The 21635-nt window shown below is 34.7% G+C and overlaps 1 protein-coding gene across 1 annotated transcript in view; it reads left to right on the plus strand.

The window, feature by feature from the left end:
- The window catches only part of WDR27 (WD repeat domain 27), a 72305-nt gene that overhangs the window by 11259 nt on the left and 39411 nt on the right, over positions 1–21635 (plus strand). The window contains exons 9-18 of the mRNA XM_086744622.1: positions 764–867; positions 1300–1367; positions 3476–3609; positions 5336–5412; positions 6980–7058; positions 7596–7667; positions 8906–9009; positions 10764–10853; positions 15155–15276; positions 15872–16005. Coding sequence (XP_086600748.1) covers positions 764–867; positions 1300–1367; positions 3476–3609; positions 5336–5412; positions 6980–7058; positions 7596–7667; positions 8906–9009; positions 10764–10853; positions 15155–15276; positions 15872–16005 — 984 coding nt within the window. The remainder of the gene's footprint in view (positions 1–763; positions 868–1299; positions 1368–3475; positions 3610–5335; positions 5413–6979; positions 7059–7595; positions 7668–8905; positions 9010–10763; positions 10854–15154; positions 15277–15871; positions 16006–21635) is intronic.

Raw genomic sequence — 21635 nt, forward strand, 5'->3', positions numbered from 1 at the left:
GCCAAGTTTCAGTTTTATATGTTTCATACCCTTACTTCAACTCTTGTGGTCTGACTTTACAAATAAAACCAATAAAAAACTCTTATTTGGAAAATTTATTAAAATGTTGATATCAATTTTTATTTACTGTGGCATCAAAAGATTTTTAGTTTTTGAGAATGACAACTGTTATTTTGTTATAATCATCTTATGCTTGATAGCATTTTTCTTCTGTGAGGGTGTTGACTGAAAGTGTAACCAGTCAGTCTACTCTGTGGTGTTTGTAAAGGTTGGATTTCATTACCTAACTGCAATACTACCACTAAACACAGACTGAGACAGAAACCAGACTTGCCTGTTTTTTTTTTTTCCCCTTAGTTTGTGCTATTTTTTCTGTTGTACTATAACTATGTACAAACAGACCTAAATTTCACTATTTTTTGTGAGTTCATGTTACAGGTGGTAAAAGTAAGAATATATGTGGATTTGCCTCTTTGTTTGAATTTACTCTTCGTGTATACCATGCTTTTACAGCATCTCCCAACTATTACAAAACCACAGTAATTTTTGAAGAAAAATGTTTCCTATGCTGTTTTAGACTTGCCATGAGCACTTACCTAAAATCAAGGACTGTGTTCTGTTCTTAGTTTTCAAAACTTCACCATTTTGGTTGAAATGTTTTACTTTGAGCTACAGATTTTAAAAAAAATCTGTGTCTTGTATGGTAATAAGAAAAACTTATGTATCATACTCAGATCACTTTTTCTCCTTTTTTTTTTAATAGATATTCTGCCCTGAATACTAGCTATTTTTGGATAGGAAGCTCTACTGGCTTCTTCATAATTAATTTGGCGAACTTTGAATTAGAAGCTTTTTTATCTTACAAAGGTATGATTATAAGATATCTGACTACACCATAATGTGATTGCTTTCCTTTGTTGTATGATATAAATAGTATAAGAATTAGTTTGTGAAATAGCAGAATACAGTAGAAACAAAGTGTTTTTTAAAAAATGTTTCTTCTAATTAATTATTGTATGCTTTTCTGGCACTGCTGGCTTATCTCGGAAGATGTGTCAGCACTAGATTTCTATAGTGGCTAGCAATGGATTTTGCAGTTCATGAGTGTTAAATACAAGGAATATTATTCTACTCCTTCTTTACAATGTGAGGCTAAGCTAGAAGGATATACATTGAAGACGGTGGATTATGATGGTGTCAAATTAGTATAAATAACTTTTTTTCCTTGTCTTAAAGATGACAGTTTTTTCTTTCAGAATGCAAATACAATTTTATAGTGCTATATTTTCTTTGGTAAAGATTACAGTGACCTTAGCATTCGGTTTGCCGGATCATGTGCATTAACAAGGAAGGCAGTTAATGGAAAGGTGAGTATACAGGAAACATTGATTTAATTAATGTTTACATTTCCTGTTATTTTTAATAAATATTAATTATGCATTTTGTTTACAGATTAATGTACACATTTGTGTTGCTTGATGTAAATTACACAGTGGTTTCTCTGGAGAGAGTTGATTCATCTTTATGGAATCCACTGGTTTAAATAGCTGGGTAGTTTTAAAGCTCTCACAGTTTGTATACTATCCAAAGTGATTAATAAGCAAAAGGTGAATTGTTTTTTATAGTGTTCAGTATGTACCTTGAATGTAAGAATGACCATTGGGGGAGCAGAGGCAATCTTTTAGGGGAAAAAAATATGTAAGCATTGTTATGTCTAGTTTCTCAAACATGTTAGGATGAACTGCTTTTGAATCTTTCCAAGAAATCTGTGAAGACTATTTGAGTTGTGAGAAAATTTCTGTGGAAAGTCACTGAAAGTACTTTTAAGGAAAAGAAAAGCATTTTTGTCTATATACTCCATTTTTGAAGTTCCAGTTTTCCTACAGAACTGAGCTCACTTTAGGCCTTCCTACATGTTTGACATAGCAGTGTTTTGTTATTAAGAAGGATTTTGTTTTAAATTCAGCTCTTAGCATGTTCTCAGCATGTCTCTGAAACCAGTCCTTCTTCCATGTATGCTTGCATTGGTTTTGTTTAGTGAGAGGGGGATATGGTGGCAGCTTCTGTGAGGAGCTGCTAGAAGTTTTCCCTTTGTCTGGTGGACTCGGCAGGGTCTTGGGCGGACGCGCCGCTGGCCAGGGCCAAGCCAATTGGTAGCAGAATGTTCCCTGATAACGCCTCTGTGATAACATATTTAAGAAGGGGAAAACAGAAAAAAAAAAAAGAAGAGAAGATGTGAAGAAGCTGAGCGGGGGCAGAGAGGGGGAGGCGCAAGCCTTGTGGGCCTTGCAGGCCTCACCCTCTGGCCTCCCGCCAGGCAGCCGACTGGGCCCGACTTGGCCTGACCCGGCTGCAAGAAGTGGAGAGGAGATGAGGTGTGAAGAGAACTGAGAGGCATCTGCCAGCCTGTTGTGAAGAATTTTTTGTGAGAGGAATGGCTGCAGACGCCAAGGTCAGTGAAGAAGGAGGAGGAGGACTAATGTTACTCTCAGCAGAGATTCCCCTGCAGCCCGTGTTGCAGCCCATGGTGAAGCAGGCTGTTCCCCAGCAGCCCATGGAGGACCAGAGATCCACCTGTAGCCCATTGAGGACCCCATGTCAGGGCAAGCAGATGTCCAAAGGAGGCCATGGTCCATGGAGGGCCTACACTGGGGCAGCCATTCTGGAGGGATTGCACCCCTTGGAAAAATGACCCACATTGGAGCAGTTCATGAAGGACTGTGCCAGTGGGAGGGACCTCCCGCTGGAGCAGGGGAGGAATGTGAGGAGTTCTTCCTCCAAGGAGGAATGAGCGGCGTAAAGTGACAAGTGATGAACTGTCCATAACCCCCATTCCCTCTTCACCCCTGTGCCACTCAGGGGGAAGGAGGTAGAGATAATTGAATATAGTGTAGCCTGGGAAGAGGGAGAGGTGGGGGAAAGTTGTTTTGTTCTCTTCTACGTTCTCCTGCTTTGGTTTTAATAATAAACAAGTAGTTTTCCCCACGTAGACTCTATTTTGCCCGTAACAGTAACTTGAATCATCTCTCCCTGTCCTTATCTCGAACCTTGAGACTTTTCTCTTATATTATCTCTGCCTATTCCCTCAGAGGGTGAGGGGAGTGAGAGAGAGACTGCATAGCTTGGTCCTGAGTGGGACTAAACTATGACAGCTTCCAATGGAGACTATTCTATGTTTCTTTTCTTGCAACTCTTACTGCAGAAATCTCTCTCTTGTAGAAGATATTGGAATTTCTGTGACTGTTACGTATGCAACTCTGTTAAGACACACATTTAAGCAACATTAGCATATTTTTTAAGGATAGCATTAACCACTTTTTCCTTTTTAATGCTCTGCAAGACTAAACCCATGGATATTTTTGACTAATTTTCATAAATGACAGAAAGTGATTTAATTTTCCATTATAAATGCTTTAGTGTTGGAGCTTGAATTATGAAGTAAATGGACTGTTATTTTATGGTATAATTGCTGCAGGTTTTATGCTTGATCACCTCAATGTTTGAAGATATGATTGCAGTGTTGGAAGTTAACCTTGCTGCACTGGTGAGAACTCAGCAGAGTGATTTTCTCCTATGTGGAAATGAGAACAGTCTATCGGTTATTGCTAGGTACAGAATAACTAAATGTTTTTTCTTCTGAGTTGGATTATCCATTTGTTTTCCTGACACTGAAGTGCATCACATGGTTTTGCACTGTGCTATTTGTCGATATGGTTTTATTTTACTTGTTTTCCTGTCGTGCTTTAGTTGTATTGAGTGGGAGAAATTACAGAATCACAGAATGATTGAGGTTGTAAGGCACCTTTGCAGGTCACCTTGTCCAACCACCCCGCTCAAACAGGGCCACTTAGAATCAGTTGCCCAGCACCATGTCCAAATAGCTTTTGAATATTTCCAGAAAGGGAGACACCACAACCTCTCTGGGTAACCTGTGATAGTGCTGAGTCACCCTCACAGTAAAAAAGCATTTCGTGGAGTTCAGACAGAACCTTCTGTATTTCAATTTTTGCCCATTGCCTCTTGTCTTTTCACTGGGCACCAGAGCCTGCGTCTAGAGTCTTCCTTACAGCCATATACTGGTGCCTAGGGTTGTTCCTCCCCTGCTGCAGGACTTTGCACTTCCCCTTGTTGAACTTCACTGGGTTATTGTCAGCCCATTTCTCCCGCCTGTGGATGTCTCTCTGGATGGCAGCACAACCTTCTGGTGTATCAGACACTCCTCTCAGTTTTGTGTCGTCAGCAAACATGGTGAGGGTACACTCTGCTCTTCATTGGGATTATTAATGTAGATGTCGAACGGAATTGGGCCAAGTATTGACTCCTAGGGTACTCCACTAGTTACTGGCCTCCAACTAGAGTTTGTGCTACTGATCATTACTGTTTGGGCCTGGCTATTCAGTTGGTTTCAGTCCATCTCACTGTGTGCTGATCTAGCCCATATTTCATCAGCTTCTCTGTGAGGATCTTATGGGACACAGTGCGGAAAGTCTTACCTGAAGTCAAGGTAGACAGTATCTACTGCTGTCCTCTCGTCTTCCAAGCCAGTCATTTTATCATAGAAGTTTAAGAAATTGATCAAGCATGGCTTCCCCTTGGTGAATCCATGCTGGCTACTACTTTCTTGTCCTTCATGTCCCTGTAAATTATTTCTAGGAAAACTGTGACATCTTGTAAGACAATAAAAATCCTACAATATACACTGAAGTGCGGATTTCAATGCTTATAATAAAATCATCAGTTAATATTAACTGATTAGAAATGAGAGTTAACATGTAAATGCAGTGCTCCATGAACCTAGTAAGGGCCAAGGCTTGTCTGAGCTGCTGGGTATCTGAGCTGATAACTAATCCACTGTGCCTTACTTGTATTTATGAAAATCTCACTGGTATCATACATATACATACACACATAGAATCATAGAATGGTTAGGGTTGGAAGGCACCTTTGAAGGTCATCTAGCCCAACCCCCCTGCAAGGAGCAACCAGATCAGGTTGCTTGGAGCATCATCCGATCTGGCTTTGAACATTTCCAGGGATGGGGCATCTGCCACCTCTCTGGGCAACCTGTCCAGTATTCCACCACCCTCAGTGTAAAGAAAATTTTCCTAATATCTAATCTAAATGTCCCTCCCTCTGTTTTAAAACCATTACCCCTCGTCCTATCACAACAGGCCCTACTGAACAGCCTCTCCCCATCTTTCCTGTAGGCCCCCTTGAGGTACTGGAAGAGTGCACATGCACACAAAGAGCTAAAAAGGAGCTTTGATATCTTTTCCAAATCTGATACTTTTGTCTATCGCATTGATTGATTTTTGTGCTTGGTTTTATAACTTAGGTGTTCTTTATTGACAAATTCTCCGTTATGTAAGAGTTTAAAGAAAACCATGAAAGAACCTTCTAGTAAAACAGTTGGTAAGTATAAACCAATCTTGAAATGAATTTATATTTTTTAATAACAGCAACTGACTCACAAGTGGCTGGTGGCCAATACAACCAGTATATTGATTTCTGGTTTAAATACATGTTGCATTATATTTTTATTTTAGTAGGGAGAATTTTATACTTCTACTAGTATTTCATATTGTGCATATGTAGTGAAAATGACAGTAATAAGGTACTTTTCTTATTTCAAAAACTCTGAGAACTTTCTGTGGATTTTAAGAGTTAAAGAGTGTAGAATGTTTAAATTTTTCATAAGTCATTATTTTTCCACAGCATGCAATATATTTTTTTTCTGTATAATTTGTCATTTCTTTCTTAACTTTGATTACCTGTTTTGGTTAATTTTATTGTCCTGAATAGTCTTTCGTCAATAACTACAAGTTTAGGAAGTTAATTTTGGCCTCAATAGCCTGCTGTTTGGAAAAAAAAAATCTGACTTCCAGTTGCTGTTGAAGCCTGCTTAGCAACAGTAAAACAAAGTCCAAAAAATACAAAATAATTTTTTTTAATAATCACCTTTTCTTTAGGAAAGATGTAAAAATACTGGTAGCTGTAGATATGTAGAAATAATCTATTTTTACTACGTTGATTGTTCTTGTTGTACCTGTTGGATTATCAAAGGTTATGTCTTTAGTGTTGTATGGTATTCTGAGAATGCATCTACAGTGTTTTGGGTAGAATTCCAGGCTGCTTCAAACACCCAGCACTGATATCTGTACTACCCTTGTTAACATCTCTCACACTCAGATAGATTAGGTGCTGTAAGGAAATCCTACGGTCTTTTATGCAAGTGGTATTGGGAGCTTCCCAGGAAGGACCATTTTGTACCTTATTGCTACATAATGAGAAATGATAACTAGTGGGAGCTGAAGGAGCTTCTATCGTCAGCATAGGTAAATGTGTCCACAGGATCACTCCCAATGCACTTGAAGTTTTTCCCCAGGAACGTCAACAAGATTCCGCCCCCCCCCCCCACTTTGCAACATTTATTTGATTAATTTTTTTCTGCTGATATGAAAAACTCCCATGTAGTTTTGGGATGGAGGCTGTCCTTCAGGCTTCTTACAGCAATGTGACTGCAGACATTATTAATGACTTAAGCCACGTAAACCCCTAGACATACATGTGTACCCATATAGCCACCAGCCAGTTTGTTAGTGATCTCTAGATGCATCCTGTATTCTAAATAGAAGATGTGAATACATTATAGCTAGTGCATATGAAGTCTAAGCATAAGTAAGCAACTAGAAAATGAATGATGAAAAAAATTTCTCAGGACAATATTCTTGCTAATTCAAAGTTTAAAGAAGTTCCTACTTACTGCTGTTACTGGAGGCGGGATGTTATGCAGTGTAACAGTTCAAATTTATTTCCTTTTCTCGGTAATCATTATTCTAGTGTGATTGGTTATAAATTTGTTTTGTAACATAAGGAGTCATCAAATATTTCTACTGTGCTAGCCTGTCTACCTTATTTGTAAAAATATAATGTTCAAAAAACATTTTTGTGAAAATTAAATTAAGTTATTTTGCTCAAGGAGTGAAAAGCACGGTGAAAGATCAGCCATTGGTTTTCCATCGTAAAATTAAGTCATCAGGTTATACAGCAGCACCACGGTGAGTAGATACATTACTGTTCTGTCTGTTTTATTGGTGTGTGGTATTTTGTCACATAATAGAGCCATATAGTCTCGTGACTGTGAAATTAAACAGATATGAAATGAAACAAAATAATAAAATGAAATAATTTTCAGAATATGTTGTAAAACAAAATTTTCACAATTTCTGGTCAGTGTTCAACTGCCTTTCAAAATCTATATTAGACATTCTATTTCTTTCATATATATGATTAAACTCTTGTTTCTTCAGCTTGCAGAAAGAAATGTTTGAGAACTTTATATGAATGAATTTTGACCTTCAGAATGCATTATCCAACAAATACCTCATAAAAAGCAAAACTGAGGTGCAAGCTCAAGAATTAGATCATTAGAAAGTTATCTTGTCATCAGTGTATGTACATTATCTTACCTGCTGACATTACTAGTAGACATTAATAGTAAAGAAGGAAATAGGATTGGTTTTTGTTTGAAATAAACTACTTCTCTTGTTGACATTTAATGCTTCATATAGGAGAGCCTCTGTTTTTTCTTGTAGAATGACCATGTTTATTCCAAATAATAACCTGAAGAAAAATGCAGTATCAAAATGGAAGACCAATTATAAATGGTAAGTAATCTAGCAACTCCATTAGAGGACGAACAAATTGAAATGAGGAAAAATACAGTTCTGTTGAAATATGGTTTGTAGGGGCTTTTCTCACTGGAACCTTTTAGTTAGGGATACCGCTGGAACTAAAAGGCTTTGTAAATTTGCTATAAAATGACTGCAGCAAGTGATTCAGATTATGAGACTATCAATTAAATTTGAGTAAATCTTACATATAAAAGAAAATATACATAACTTTTCTTAGATTTTTGATGCTAGAAAGAATAACAGGTGCTAAATATGGTTGGAAGCCTACTTCCAACATGTTCTTAAGCTGCAATTCTAGTCAGAAAAGTAACTGAATGGGGCACAGTGAGACTTAGTGATTTCAGGTCATGTGTCTCAGTCACCCCTAAAATCATGTTATCTTAAGCTAATGCGAGCTTACTCTAATTAACTTGAAAAGAGTATACATAGTGGTACAATTTGACCAGTGGATTCATCACTACTGTGGGCACAAAGAATAGAGCTGGCACTTTCATGTTAATTGGTGTGGCCTGTTAAATGGGGATATTACTTAGGTTTTTTTTTTCTCTTTAGTGTTATGTAGAGTCTTTGTTCTGCGTAGTACAAACATAAAAGTAAAGAATGATTAATGCCATCGTTTTTCTCTTTTTAATAAAGCTGTTAAAGTGTTAAAACCCCACTTAATAGCTGAAGACTAAGTTTTTGTCATCCTTGCACATATAGGGAAGCCTTTAGATAAGCACTTCAAACAATTTCAAGTTCGGTTTGTGGCCTTTTATGATAGGTTAAGCTACTTAGCACTTTAAGTTTTATGTGGTTTTTTTTAGTATCTTGTTAAATAGATGATCAGTGTAATTCTTATTTTTGTAATTTTTATTTTTGGAATATGGAGATATTTTTCATATTGCTTATTGTCACAACAAGTTAGAGTTTGCATTCTTTAAATACTTTCATTAGATAGTTACGCAACTTAAGTTTGATTTTATGTACCAGACCATTTTTGTTCTTGATCTCATGAATTCATAACAGTTGGTGATAGGAGTAATTTAGTATGAAAATTTAAAAGTAATTCTGCCTCTTATCTTGGATTTAACATAAGTTATCTAGGAAATATTTATATAAAGATGTTTAGAATAGCTCCCAAAGCACATTTATTTCATAATTGAAATGAAAATGTACTGGGTTTAGATATCTTAATATTTTTCCTCTTTCTCTTCTTTTTTTCTTTGAAGTAAAATTAAAGAATATCCATTTGAAAATTATCCTCCAACCAAATATGAGAAAGAGACATCTGTTACTTGTAAACCAACCCCAATTCATTGCATTCAATATTCTGGTATGTACAGGTTTTATAAAATGTACAGTTGTGTCAGTGTGAAGAAAGAAAAACAAAATTTGTATGACATTGTTTGTTAAGACCATGGATTTACTAAGGAAATTCCCAGAAAACTTTCTGACAATACCATGTACACTTTGATCATCATTTTTTAACTTGCAAAACCATACAAGGTGCTAACATGTATGCAAAAGGATTCTAATTCTCTGATTTTACATCTTGTTTCCTTTTGGACTTATTCTATGACTTTCCCACTACAATTTGAAAATTAGTAGTCTAACAAGTTCTTTTGCTAAGGAATTTATTTTCTGAGACATTTGCTTAGTTTCATTAGGGTGTATTAAAAGTTGGAGTTCTATTTCAAAAGAATCAGAATACTCCAATTTCTTATGTAAAGATTATTCCATTTTTATGTATAAAAATGTAAAAAATAATTCTTCCATATAATCCAAAGAAGGGTATTTTTTCTTAACTATTTTGGAGAAGGGAGTCTTGTAATAGGTTTAATCAATATATGAATTGATTAATGGTTTGGAAATCAGTGGATGTCTGTATAATTATATTTATATAGATTGGAAATCAGTGGATAAACATATTTAACAGTATTATTTAGTATGTGAATTACTAGTACTTGGAGAAAAAGTTAACCCAAAATATTGCTTATCAGGTAAAATTAGAAATATTTTTGTAAGATATTCTTTGCCAGTCTAGTGCTAGCATTTAATAACTGATAACAGGAAAAAAAGGCTTTGGAATGCCTCATCTTAACATATATGTCTACTCCAATTTGTGTCTCACTTAAAATTCGCTTATAGTAGATGGTTCTCAGAGATTAGAAGTACGAATCTCTTATCTGTTTATGTTGCCATAATGTGGGAAAAAATGTTCTGTGGAATACAGTATTCTGAACCTGCAATGTAGATGGTTCCTGGACAGTGGATAGCAGTGTATAATGTTGGTGAAGTCAAGCATGACCTTTATTCCTTCTCCCTTTGTAAAGATGCTCAGGAGATTTATGAAGGGAGTGTTCAGGTGGTACCTCTTTAAAAATACTTTTCACAGTGAACCCGGTAGCATTGATTTGAATTCTGCGCTTCATTTCCTTACTTTTTCTCATTGCTTCTTCTCTTGCTCCACTCTCCGTTATTTTTTCCCATAGGTTTATTTATCTACTTTTTATGATTTTATTTTTTTTCAGAAAAAGCTTTTAAACGAACAGTTACATTTCACAAATCACTGCCATTATGTAGACATTAAAGGTGTCTATCCTGTCATTGTGTGCTCCCAGTGATTGCCAATATAAATGAACAATCTGACTATGCTTGGATAATTTTTAGGATTACCTTATGAAGAAAAATTATCTTTAAGAAGTTATCCAAAATGACTAAAATGTGCTTTTTATTCTAATATATAAGAAAAGTGTAAGGAAAAAAAAGAGTAAGAATTTAAATGACTGCTTAAAATTTCTGCATTTAAATTTTGTAGCACTTTTTAAATGAAAAGTGAATTCTGGCCTTGTGATGAGTAACTGTTTTGAGACTATGTCAGGACAAGAAATGAAACGTGTAAAAATTCCTACCAAATTCTGCAACCTGAGTTTGTGATGTTCATATAAAATATGCGTTAAGCATATGAAATTATTATCTAGTTTGTGTTTTGTTGTAGTGACATATGTGATTCTTACGATTAAAAGAAACAGCATATTAGGTCCTTGTTGCTTTCTAATATAAAAAATTAGACACTCTTCTTTATAGGGGATGGAGAGAAGCTGGCTTGTGGCCTGGCTGACAAAACTGCACAGATATTCAGTTCCAATCTCACCGATACATGTAATGTTTTTTCAGGTAAATATGAATTACATTATTAAAGACATAGTATATGATTTAATTTAACCTAAGATGGCATAGTAATTAAAAGATTCCGCTTACATCACCTTGAGAAGAATGATGGAGAGCAGATACTGCTGATTCAAGATTTAGAAGTTATTTCTCTGATTGTTTAATTTTGTTCTAGAATTACACTGTCTGTCAGGTTTTCCCATTTCTCAATATGTTGTAATGATGATGCATGTGTATATTGCAGCAGTATAGTGTAATAGATAATAATCTAAAAAATTGATTGCGATGACTTAGCAAAAAATGTGTTTGATTTGCAGCTCCAAACTTTTAAAGAACAATTATTTGAAAAAAGGAGAGGTATTCCTATGGAGAAATGTATATCTGAAAAAGTGTATGCATGTGCAAACACATGTGCGTCACTTAACATTGTAAATGAGCCTTAAATATCTCTTAAATTATCTCTTAAATTTTTAATAACAGTAAATCAGTCCTGCTAAGTGAATTTTCTGTGGAAGTTCGTAATGGAAGATGACTGTCATTTACTAGTGGATCTTAACAAGTATAAAAGTAGACTATTTTAAGTTATTTTAGAAAATTATTTCTAAATTTATGAAAACTGAGGTTATTTGAGTAATTTTTGTTGTAAATACAATGGAAGAAGCTGTGGTATTGTGACAACTAATGGAGGCAACATTACTGATATTTTCCTCTTTGTGTGAGGGAATTGATGAAAATATGCCTTATAAGCAGGGTAGTAAGGTCTTTTTTTTTTCCACAATAGCAAGTTCATAAACTTTAAAAAATGTTTTTATTCATATATCATTGACTACTTTGAGCAAATTATTAGTGCAAGTCAGATAAACTGCAGGCAGGAATAGTATTTTGAGGTTTTATTGACATAATTTTGTTATTTAGGTAGTACTGGAACAAAAGCAGTAATTTTGTCCAAAGGGACCCCATACATCTGGAATATTTAACATTGTTTTAGAAGATAAGGATTTCTAAAAAATGCAATTAAACAAAAGAGAACAAAATTCTTTATTTCCTTCCCTTACTTGTTACAAGGATCTATAAAAATGATATAGTACTGCTACTCTATTTGGTACACAGCAGCTTAACAAAGCTCTGCCCAAAGGATTAAAATTTGGTGTTTCTTCAGATTACTAACGCATCTTTCTGAAGAAGCTAAGATGTGAACGATCTTCAAGAACTTTAACACCTTTTATTTTGGGTATCAGGGCTACTCTGAACATGAAGTAGAACATAAATGTTGTGAAAGTATTCCATGAGGCTCTAAATTATCATTGTACCGTATGTGTTCTGTAGCTGTTCTTTGCAGTTTGTCTTTTGTATCACAGATCCAGCTTCTCTTTATGTGAACCACTGTCAAGAAGTTAGACAAGCTGGTTTTAGTTGAAGGTGTATAGAGATTATGTGCTGCAAAAAGTGACATTTCAAGTCTGTGAAATACTCTTTTTTTTTTTTTTTCTTCTTCCCACTGGAGTTTGTTTATATGCAGGCTTCATTGATTTTGGATTGGTAATAGCTGGGTTTTATCTTTGTTTCATCTCAGGGGAAGATACTAATTTAATTGACTTTGCTGCATCTATACCTCCATATGTTTGCTGCGTACTAAATAATATCTAAGGAATGGCTTGATACTGGCAATAACAGAAAACAGACTTAATAAGAAAAAAAAAAGATTAATCTAAGTAGACATATTCAAAATCAGAAAAAAAAAGATTAAAATTTAGACAATTCTAAATTTGAAAGAAAAACTTAGTTCATGTTACTCTGTAAATCGTGAAGGAAACAGTACTTAGGTTTTGACACATTATTGACAAAAAGCTTTGTCTTTCTATGAAATAAAAGTAAATATTATGATATTTCATGTTTCAACATTCAGAGCTCCCTAAAATACTGCAGTACTCTGCAAATGCAGCCTAATTTATTATGGGTAGAAGAGTAAAGTGAAGTGCACGAAAATTCATGCTTCTACAGAGAAGCTTTTTCTGGTGCCAGTAGTTAAGATATCAAGTACTAGTTCTTTCTCTTGCTTTAAATTTTTTTTTTGTTTTATTACTATATTGTTCTTTTGACAGTTGGCTGTGTTCTATTAGTTTTCTTAGGTTTTGCACTACTATCTAATTTATTTCACTGATGCCTTTCATTCTTTCTACATTCATCTACATTTCAGACGAACAGTCTGAAAAGAAGTGTAAACCGCACTCGACTTCAGGCTCTTCAGGCAGCATAAGAGTGCAACCTGTGCTTGTAGTTCTTTTCAAAAGCAACACAGATCTGAAACTCAGATACTGTACTGTAGGGGAGCAGAAACTGCAAACCCTCAGTTACGTGCTTATTTCCTTCATGTAATTCTTCTGTACAGTTCAGATTATCATGAAGTCACCTATTTGTTTTCTACTTTAGATGCATTTGGTTTTGAAGTGTCATAATAAATGTATTTTCTTTTCATTGAAAACCATGATGCATTACTCTTATTCAGAGCTGCAATCAATGGTAATGTAAGACTTTTCTTTTTCAAGAAATGGCAGTGTTGTCTATTCTGTTAAAAAGTTTCAATTTCAGGGCAGCATTCACATCTGAATATAGCTGATTATCGAAAATCATATTTTTATAGTGCGCCATCAGAGAGAAATGGTATAGCAACAGCAGTTTTGCTATAAGCCTCATTTGTTCAGTTTTGTTCCCTGAAGTGCTCAGTTACAGTTTTAAGTAGTTCTGCATTCCTTTTCAGTTTTGGCTCTTCAGGTGTCTGTGTCCTATAGTGAAGTGCAGGTAATGTTGACCAGCTTTAAAAACAGTGACAGTTAGCATGGCCTTTCTCAAGAAGTCTTTTTACAAAACCAGCTACTGTCCTTCTCAATGAGCTTCAGGCCTGGGGAGCCCTAAGTCATGCCTGTTTTGAAACTTACTGGCCTCTTGCAAGCCAGCTGGCATCTCCTTCACTGTGCGTTGGGATTGGGGGACCTGGAGTGCAGAGATTCTTAAGCTTTTTGCGTGGCTCTTCCAATTTTCCAAACCTCAGATTTTCCTAAAGTTTCTCATGTTCCTTGCCATTTTGGAAAACTGTTTTGTATGCTGATATGATGTTATTAATTAATTAATTTATGAATGTATTTATTTTTAAAGTGCAGATAACTCAAGGCTTCCAAATACTTTTACAAAACCAAAGCCTTCAAATAAATCTTTATATTGAGAATAAAATAAGTATAGTACTTATAGTACTTAACCAGTACCTATGCAGTTTTCTGGTGAAAATTCTACAGGTCTTTGTTAACTGGGAATTAAAATATCTTGTTTATAAGTCTTTTTATAGATACATGTTATCATAAAAGAGCTTAATTACTGAGATAAATTGATTAGCCTTCCTGTAATTTAAAGCAATCAAATTTTCTATTTAAAACTTCACTTGACTAAAGAGGAAATGTGCACAAGAGGGCAGCATAAGAACTTGGAATGTTTTAAGCTGGATGAAATTTATCAGACTTCATCTGGATGAATTAGAATAATATGGGCCAAAGTTTGTTAAATTTGTTTGACATATTTTCTTCTTTTTTAACCTTTTTTGTCAGCATCAATATTATTTTAGATCAAATTAATAATTTTAGTTTCTGGTTGATGTTTCTGGCTTTTGAAGTTCTTTCTTTATAAGTTTCTATGTTGCTTTTGACTGTGTGACCCCATACTGGAAAAGTTTGATTCTGTAGAAGCTTTTTGCTATTAACTGGAGATGATAGCACATTAAGCTACGATTTTTAAATGGGCAGTTACATTTATATTTTTTTTTTGTACCTAATGAAACAGCCTTGCAGAAGCTGTTGTAGTGGCATGTTCATTATGTTTTTGTGAAAACAGCTAGGTCAGTAATAAAAGCCTAATGAATAAAGTAAAGTATTGCAACTGTTTGCAAGGTCTTAAATGGTTTCCAGATCATGTTTAATATCAAAATTAATTATAATATAATACTCAGATTCTCTTTTTGAGTAATAATGTATCTTTACTTAAATTGATTTTCAAGGATGTTTCTTGAAAATGCTCTTCCAATAACTTTGAAAAGTTAGAGTCAGAATTATCGTTGTCTGATTATTAATGAGAGACATTTTACCATGGTTTTTAGTGGAAGAAAAAATCAATAACTGGCTTTCTGTTACCAGTTTTAACCCAACCATTTGAAGCCTGTATTTAGAATGTATTTTAACATTGTATATAGTTATATTAACTCTGGATAAATGTATTAATGCAAGAAATAAGCTTTATGATATTTCCATTATTATTTTTATTAGGTCATGATGGTGCAGTTAACTCTGTCGGCTGGAGTCATGACAAGAAGTGGTTAGTTTCTGCATCAGAAGACAGAACTGTAAGAGTCTGGTCAGTCTGCAATAATGAACCTGCCCTAATTCTGGTAATTAGAAACTTCTGTCAGTTTGGTTCACAGAGGACACTGTTCTGCACCTTCATCTACTTCCATTTTAACAGCTCTGTAGAAAGAACGTGCAGCCTGATTTTCAGAGCTACTGAGTGATGGTGATTCCAACTGATACTATGGTCTGGGTAGTCTCCATTGGCTTCAAATTAGGCTTTTATCATGATAATTTATGAAAAGAAAAAAGCAAACTTTGGTAGACAAAGCTAGTGGGCATGTCTGAAAGTTTTGGTTTTCTTATCTGCTCTGTATGTTCTGTTTTCATTGACTCAGCTCTGCTTGACTTTATAGTTTACTCCCCAATTCAAATGGAAGTTTAAAGTATGAAGCTAGACTGTATTAGATTCAGTTGACTACAGATACTATTAACTTTACTGCCAACTAATTTAAGTAGGATGAAAACTTTATTTTGAGATTAATAGATGTCAAAAATAGGAAGGGCCACCATATAGCAGATTAACCTCCTGGCATATGATCAGGATAACAGGGAGACTATGCCTTAACACCAGGAATCTCAGGCAAAAAATATTCATTATCTTAGAATCCATTCTTAATAATTTTCTTTGCATTTCAGGGCAAAGAAAAGTTCCATAAGTCTGTACGCTTTGCACAGTTTTATTTCATAGATGCTTTTATATTACTGTGTTGTGGAGCTGAATTTCATCTGTTAAGTTTCCATCTAGACACAACCAAGGATGACCTCAAACGGTGAGTACAATTTCTCGTTAACAGACCAGTGAAAGTACTTGTACTGTTTAATCTGGGATTTTGTGTGTGGCAATAATATTACAGAAGAAAAAAACTGAATATATAGTAAAAGCTAATTGTAAAAAATCTTTGTTCTGGCACAATAGAAAAAGAATTGAAATGTCAAATATTTTTATTTTATAGTGCATATCTTAACTGCTGCAAATACTGTTTTACTGTTACTGTTACCATTTGGGACCTTCTGAGCTTTACCTTCTGCCTGTTCCCATCCCAGTGTGCATTAATGTTTAAGCAGCTATTGCAAGTCTTTGTTGTGGGAATATTCTGTATACTTTTTCTTTCCGAGACTCCAACATGCAGCAACTATTTTCATCCTCTCTGTCAAATGGAAGTAGATAATTTCCATAATTTTCACTGGCTTTCCAACTTATTGTCGGAATATTGTTATGTGGTATCTAATAAATTTTGTTATATATATAGTTATATTGTATCTAATTACTTTTCTTGTTGTCCTATTTTGTCCCTGTGCTTCTTCACTGTTAGGCATCCCTCATACACCTTTTCCTAATACTTCTGTTTATCGTTATGTAGCTTCTTTCAGACTTAAAATATGCTCTTTTATTACATGTCAGATATACCTTTTCTATTCTTTTATTTTATAAGTGGAGCTAAAACTGTCCTTGTATCCTTTTACTACGTTTCTCTGCTCCTCATTTGCTATTGCTGACTTTCAGCATTGTTTGCGTATATATATGTATATGCATGTATATATGTGTATGTTTAGGCACAGTAGCATTTAAAAACACCCTGAAAAGCTATTTTTCTTTGCCTGATATTCAGATTTTGAGTGGAAGAACAAACAGAATTAAGGTTACGACACTGAAGTCTATTAGTTGATATTGTGAATGGTGTGTTCTGTCCATGATATTAAATAGTCTTGTGCTGCATCCTTGGATGGGAAAAACTGGCCTATTTCCTTGGTAGTTTTGCCACTGCCCAGAAAAGCATGCTAAGCACAGGCTTAAATACATTTTCTAATAGGAGCGCTTTCCTGGATTGAGGCATGAACCTAATAGGTGGAACTTCACTGAAACTTTAAATGGTTATATAAAAAACAAAAGGAGAAAAAAAATGCAAAATTATATCAGTCCTTTAAAATACACTTTTTTTTTTTTAAGAACAGTAATTCCTTCTTATTTGAAAAAGTAGCTAATGTATTATGGTCTAAGTTCTGTTTAAAAATTCTTCAAAATGATTAATTAATAGCAGTTTTCAGTCACTTGCTTGATGTTACAGTTAATCCACTGTCACTTGTGGTTCTTTATCTTCCGTTTCTGATCTAAATCCTTAAAGGAAGGAGTTGTTGTGGCTCTTATTATTTTAGTCACACACTCTATTTAGAATGGGTATATAGCAAAGAGACTTGACTTTCTTTTCTCATGACGTGTTCTCCAGAGATCTTGTGTTCTGAAGTGCTTGCCCTGTAGCAATGTATAATAGTGCAGGAGGAACCTGTAAGACATGAGAAGTGATTCCTGTTTCCATTTTTGCTTGAAATATGTTGATAATGTAAACAAGTAATATTTGGAAACTGAGGCAGGCAACTGCTTCTCTCATACCGTTCTTAACTCTTAAAATTTATACAGGCAATTGTGGAGGAACTTAGAAAAAGAAGATGGAAAACAATATTCTGATCTTTTAGATCCCTCTGTCTTCTGATTATTTTTTCAGTTTTAAGATATAGTTAAAAATATATTTTCCTTCTGTTTGTGGGGGCTTAGGCTTTAATAAGGAACTTTTCTTGTAGTGTATAATGTGCTACTTATCTGAATTACCTTTGACCTGGTTAGTTAAGAAACTAAAGGTATTATGGAACTTGATGTAATTGTACAACCCACTCAAGCAGTTTTGCAAGGACTTGGACAGTGAACTTCTGCTGTGTCCTGTGTTCTTCCAATTACTTTGTTAGAAGCATATAATATCCTGGTTTAAAGCTGTTAAAGTATGTATGTAGGGTTGTGCTTATAGCGGAATCTCTTTATTGCCATGCTCTCAGTATTTCTTGATGCATTAACACTAACTCAAAAAATAAGCAATTAGACTCTCTGGAATATTAGTATAATGCCAAAATACCAAACACACAATAGAAGACATTACAACAAATCCATAAACCAGTCTGAGGCCTGGTTATATATATCTATAAAAAGAGGTATTAAAGGTTAATTTGCTTTGACATTTTCTTGTGGGTTCCCTCCAGCTCATTTCCCAGCATTTCTTTCTTTTGTGGAACTCTGCGTCATTCCTTTTATTTCTCACAACTCTTTCATTCTTCCTTCTGAGTCAAGTTTGGAAGAATGCTTGAATGGAACTGATTCAAGAAGATGCTAGATCTAACCCCAAAGCATGCTTTACACCCTTAATTAGAGGAGCATTGCAATGCAGTCTGGCCAACATTGCTACTGTATGTCAGAGGTGAAGACAGTACAATGACAAATCATATCGCGATTTCTTTGTGCAGAGTTTTCAGAGAACTCTCCATAAGTATTAATTAACTAAGCATCACAACAACTTAATTAAATGGTTAAATATTGGTTCAGTTTTAAAGGTGAAACTAAAAAGTGGAAATGAGAAAAAAATGTTATATTCCTTATTGGCTTAGTTAAATATATCCTTGTTTACAAATGTCATAGAAGAGATTTATTGCAGTTCTGGGAAGAGGATACTTCTGCTTCTATGATTAATCTCAAAATGATTCACAACCTAAACAGTTTTCTTTACGTTCTCCAGAATTACTAACTACTGAATTTCCACTCTCAGCAGCAGTTGTGCATGTGGATATGAAATGTAACTACTTGCTTCTCAGTTTATTTTTAAAAATTCTTAATTATGTTTAATTCACGAAAGAATTTGAGCCGAATAAAACATCTATGGGTTGTTATGCCATTTTTATAGTTTTATGTATTGTTTTAAAGATCAGCACGAACAATTTGAAAGGGGTTCCATTGACAGAAACAGTGCCTTTTAAAGCCATTGTATTTAACAACTGATTGTAGTAATAACCATACATACAGTAAGGGAAGTAATGATAAAATATCTACTCTGATGAAATGAGAAGCTGTATCAGAACATGTTATTGATGGACAAAGCAACGGCTATGCTAAGTGGGTTTAAAACTTAGCATGCTAATGATATATAGGAGAGTATTCATTTTAAATACTTCTGGAAAGTTAATGTTTAACAGGACAAGTATTGTCATGCAAAACCCTTTAAGCCAGTTTAAACTTCTTAAGTAAAAGGGCTCCACAGACCTGATTCAACAGTATGATAATAAGAATATACTAAGCTTGGTTCCTTTGAGCTTTAGCCACTAGATCGTTAGCCACTCTTCGTTTTTTATCAGAAATAGAATAGAAACTAGATGAGAAGTATGTAAGTCATAAGATTAATTCTAACAACATTCTAACGACAACCATCTCTAAATGCTTTAAATTTTCCCATTCTTCTTTTCTTATGTCTAAGTTTTGTTACATAGGGTCAGTGAATGGCATCCAGCCTCTTCTGTAGTGTAAGAGAGAATATTTTTCAGTTATGATAAAGTCTAAGCATTCCAGAAGATGAAGTGATTATTTTCCTTTTCATGTAACTGATTTTCTTATTTTACTGAACTCAAGGCTTTTTCTGGATATATATATCCAGAGCAACCTGATTTGGTTGGAGATGTCCCTGCTCCTTGCAGGCGGGTTGGAGTAGATGACCTTTAAAGGTCCCTTCCAATCCAAATGATTCTATGACTCTATAATGGGACTGCTGTTTGAAGATTAATTTTTACAGTGTATATAAAACTTTTTTAATAGCCTGAAACCTTATGATCTGTTATGCTGTTGATGTTTGTGGTCTGGCACTTAGTTTTGGCTTTGCCATGTGCAACCATTTTCCTTAAAATGTTGAATGTCAGATCTGCATCAAGCTGGGTTATTGAGAAGTTTTTTATAGGTGCCTGTTCGTCTTCTGGTTTTAGCATAGTAACATACTTCCATACATTGAAGTTTTGTGTCTGTCATCAAAATGCTTCTACTTTACCTTGATCTCCTGAAAAACGCTTTCAGCAAAGGACTTCAAATCTGCTGGAAAGTAGACACATCAGTCTCTGCAGTCATTGCAGGAAGTGTTTGTATCTTACAATCTGGTTTTATATTTTGTTTCTGAAGATATGCCAGTCTCCTGAAAATAACTATGTACTGTAAATATATTCCCCAAAAATGATTACATCCCCAAATGTAGGTTATAAGAGATTACAGAGATTAGTCATTTTTATTATTGTCAGAATTCTAGTGATTGAAGGCATGAAAGGACAGAATTGCAGCTTTGAGTATATGAAGACAAATGTGATTTTATTTGGATATCTGACATATAGGATTGTCAGCTGAGACTGTGCTATGCATAGAATTGAAGACCTGGAAAAAATGTATTAAGAAGATACTGTTCATCCCTTTTTTCTGCCTCCATCACAAGCTTTTCTGTGGCTTCAGGAGATGTTGGTCTAATTTAGACAATTTTTAAGGCACGTTTGTACTACATAGCCTCTCCAGTTGACTTATGAGATGAAGTTTGCCTATATTCATTTCACGTTCCTGGCCTTCATCTGTGCAGCATTTTTTAGGGCTTGTAGTGTTTTGTAATAGCTGAAAACAACTTCACAACTGTGACAGTGCATTCATATTGGAAACCCTGCAACAAAGGAATTAGCTTTGCTAATGGCAGACTGTCAAATTCATATCTGGAAAGTGGCTAGACCTGAGATGGTATTCTTAACCTAGTTATATATAACTTTATTTTCAGAATTCACTTCTGATGGGAAAATAAAAATATTTTTTCTTTCCTTTTGAAGATTTCTTATCTTATTTGCTATTACCTTCTTTTTTTTTTACTTACACAGCAATCCTTATTATATTCACAGAAATCTGTTTTTTTTTCCTGCAGCAAAAACACAATTATTTTTTTAATGTGCCTTCTTACTGATAAGTTGTAATATTTTTCAAAAATCCTTTCCTTTGTGTGCTTTTCACACCTTTATCTTGATAAACATTACAACACTTTCTGACCTTTACTGGATTAATTCATAGAATAACAGAATGGTTTGGGTTGGAAGGGACCTCTAAAGGTCGTCTAGTCCACCCCCTTGCAAAGAGCAGGGACATCTCCAACCACATCAGGTTGATCAGAGTCCCATCCAACCTGGCACTGAATGTTTCCAGGGATGGGGCATCTACCACCTCTCTGGGCAACCTGTTCCAGTTCCTCTGATTAATTAGTCAAAGGAATTAATTAATTCATGATCAAATAATTATTTCCTCTTATTAACTAATCGACAAGCCCTTCATAAGATATATAACAATCCTTTAAATAACCAACAGGAAATTATTTTAAATTAAGATGTAGATTGTGCAGTTGTACTTATGTTTCAACACACATTTTTATTTTCAAATGCTCTTCTTATCTTTAGAAATAAGTGGCATTTAAGCTTTTGTCCTGTGTCTGTTTGAATTATGTAACATAATCTGATTACCTGCCTTATGTGTTGCCTGTTAATTCTTAGTTTATGGAGGTATTATTAAAGCAATAAAAAGGTA

Source organism: Chlamydotis macqueenii, chromosome 3 (assembly GCF_036417535.1).
Source record: "Chlamydotis macqueenii isolate bChlMac1 chromosome 3, bChlMac1.mat, whole genome shotgun sequence".
In the NCBI taxonomy this organism is placed as follows: Eukaryota; Metazoa; Chordata; class Aves; order Otidiformes; family Otididae; genus Chlamydotis; species Chlamydotis macqueenii.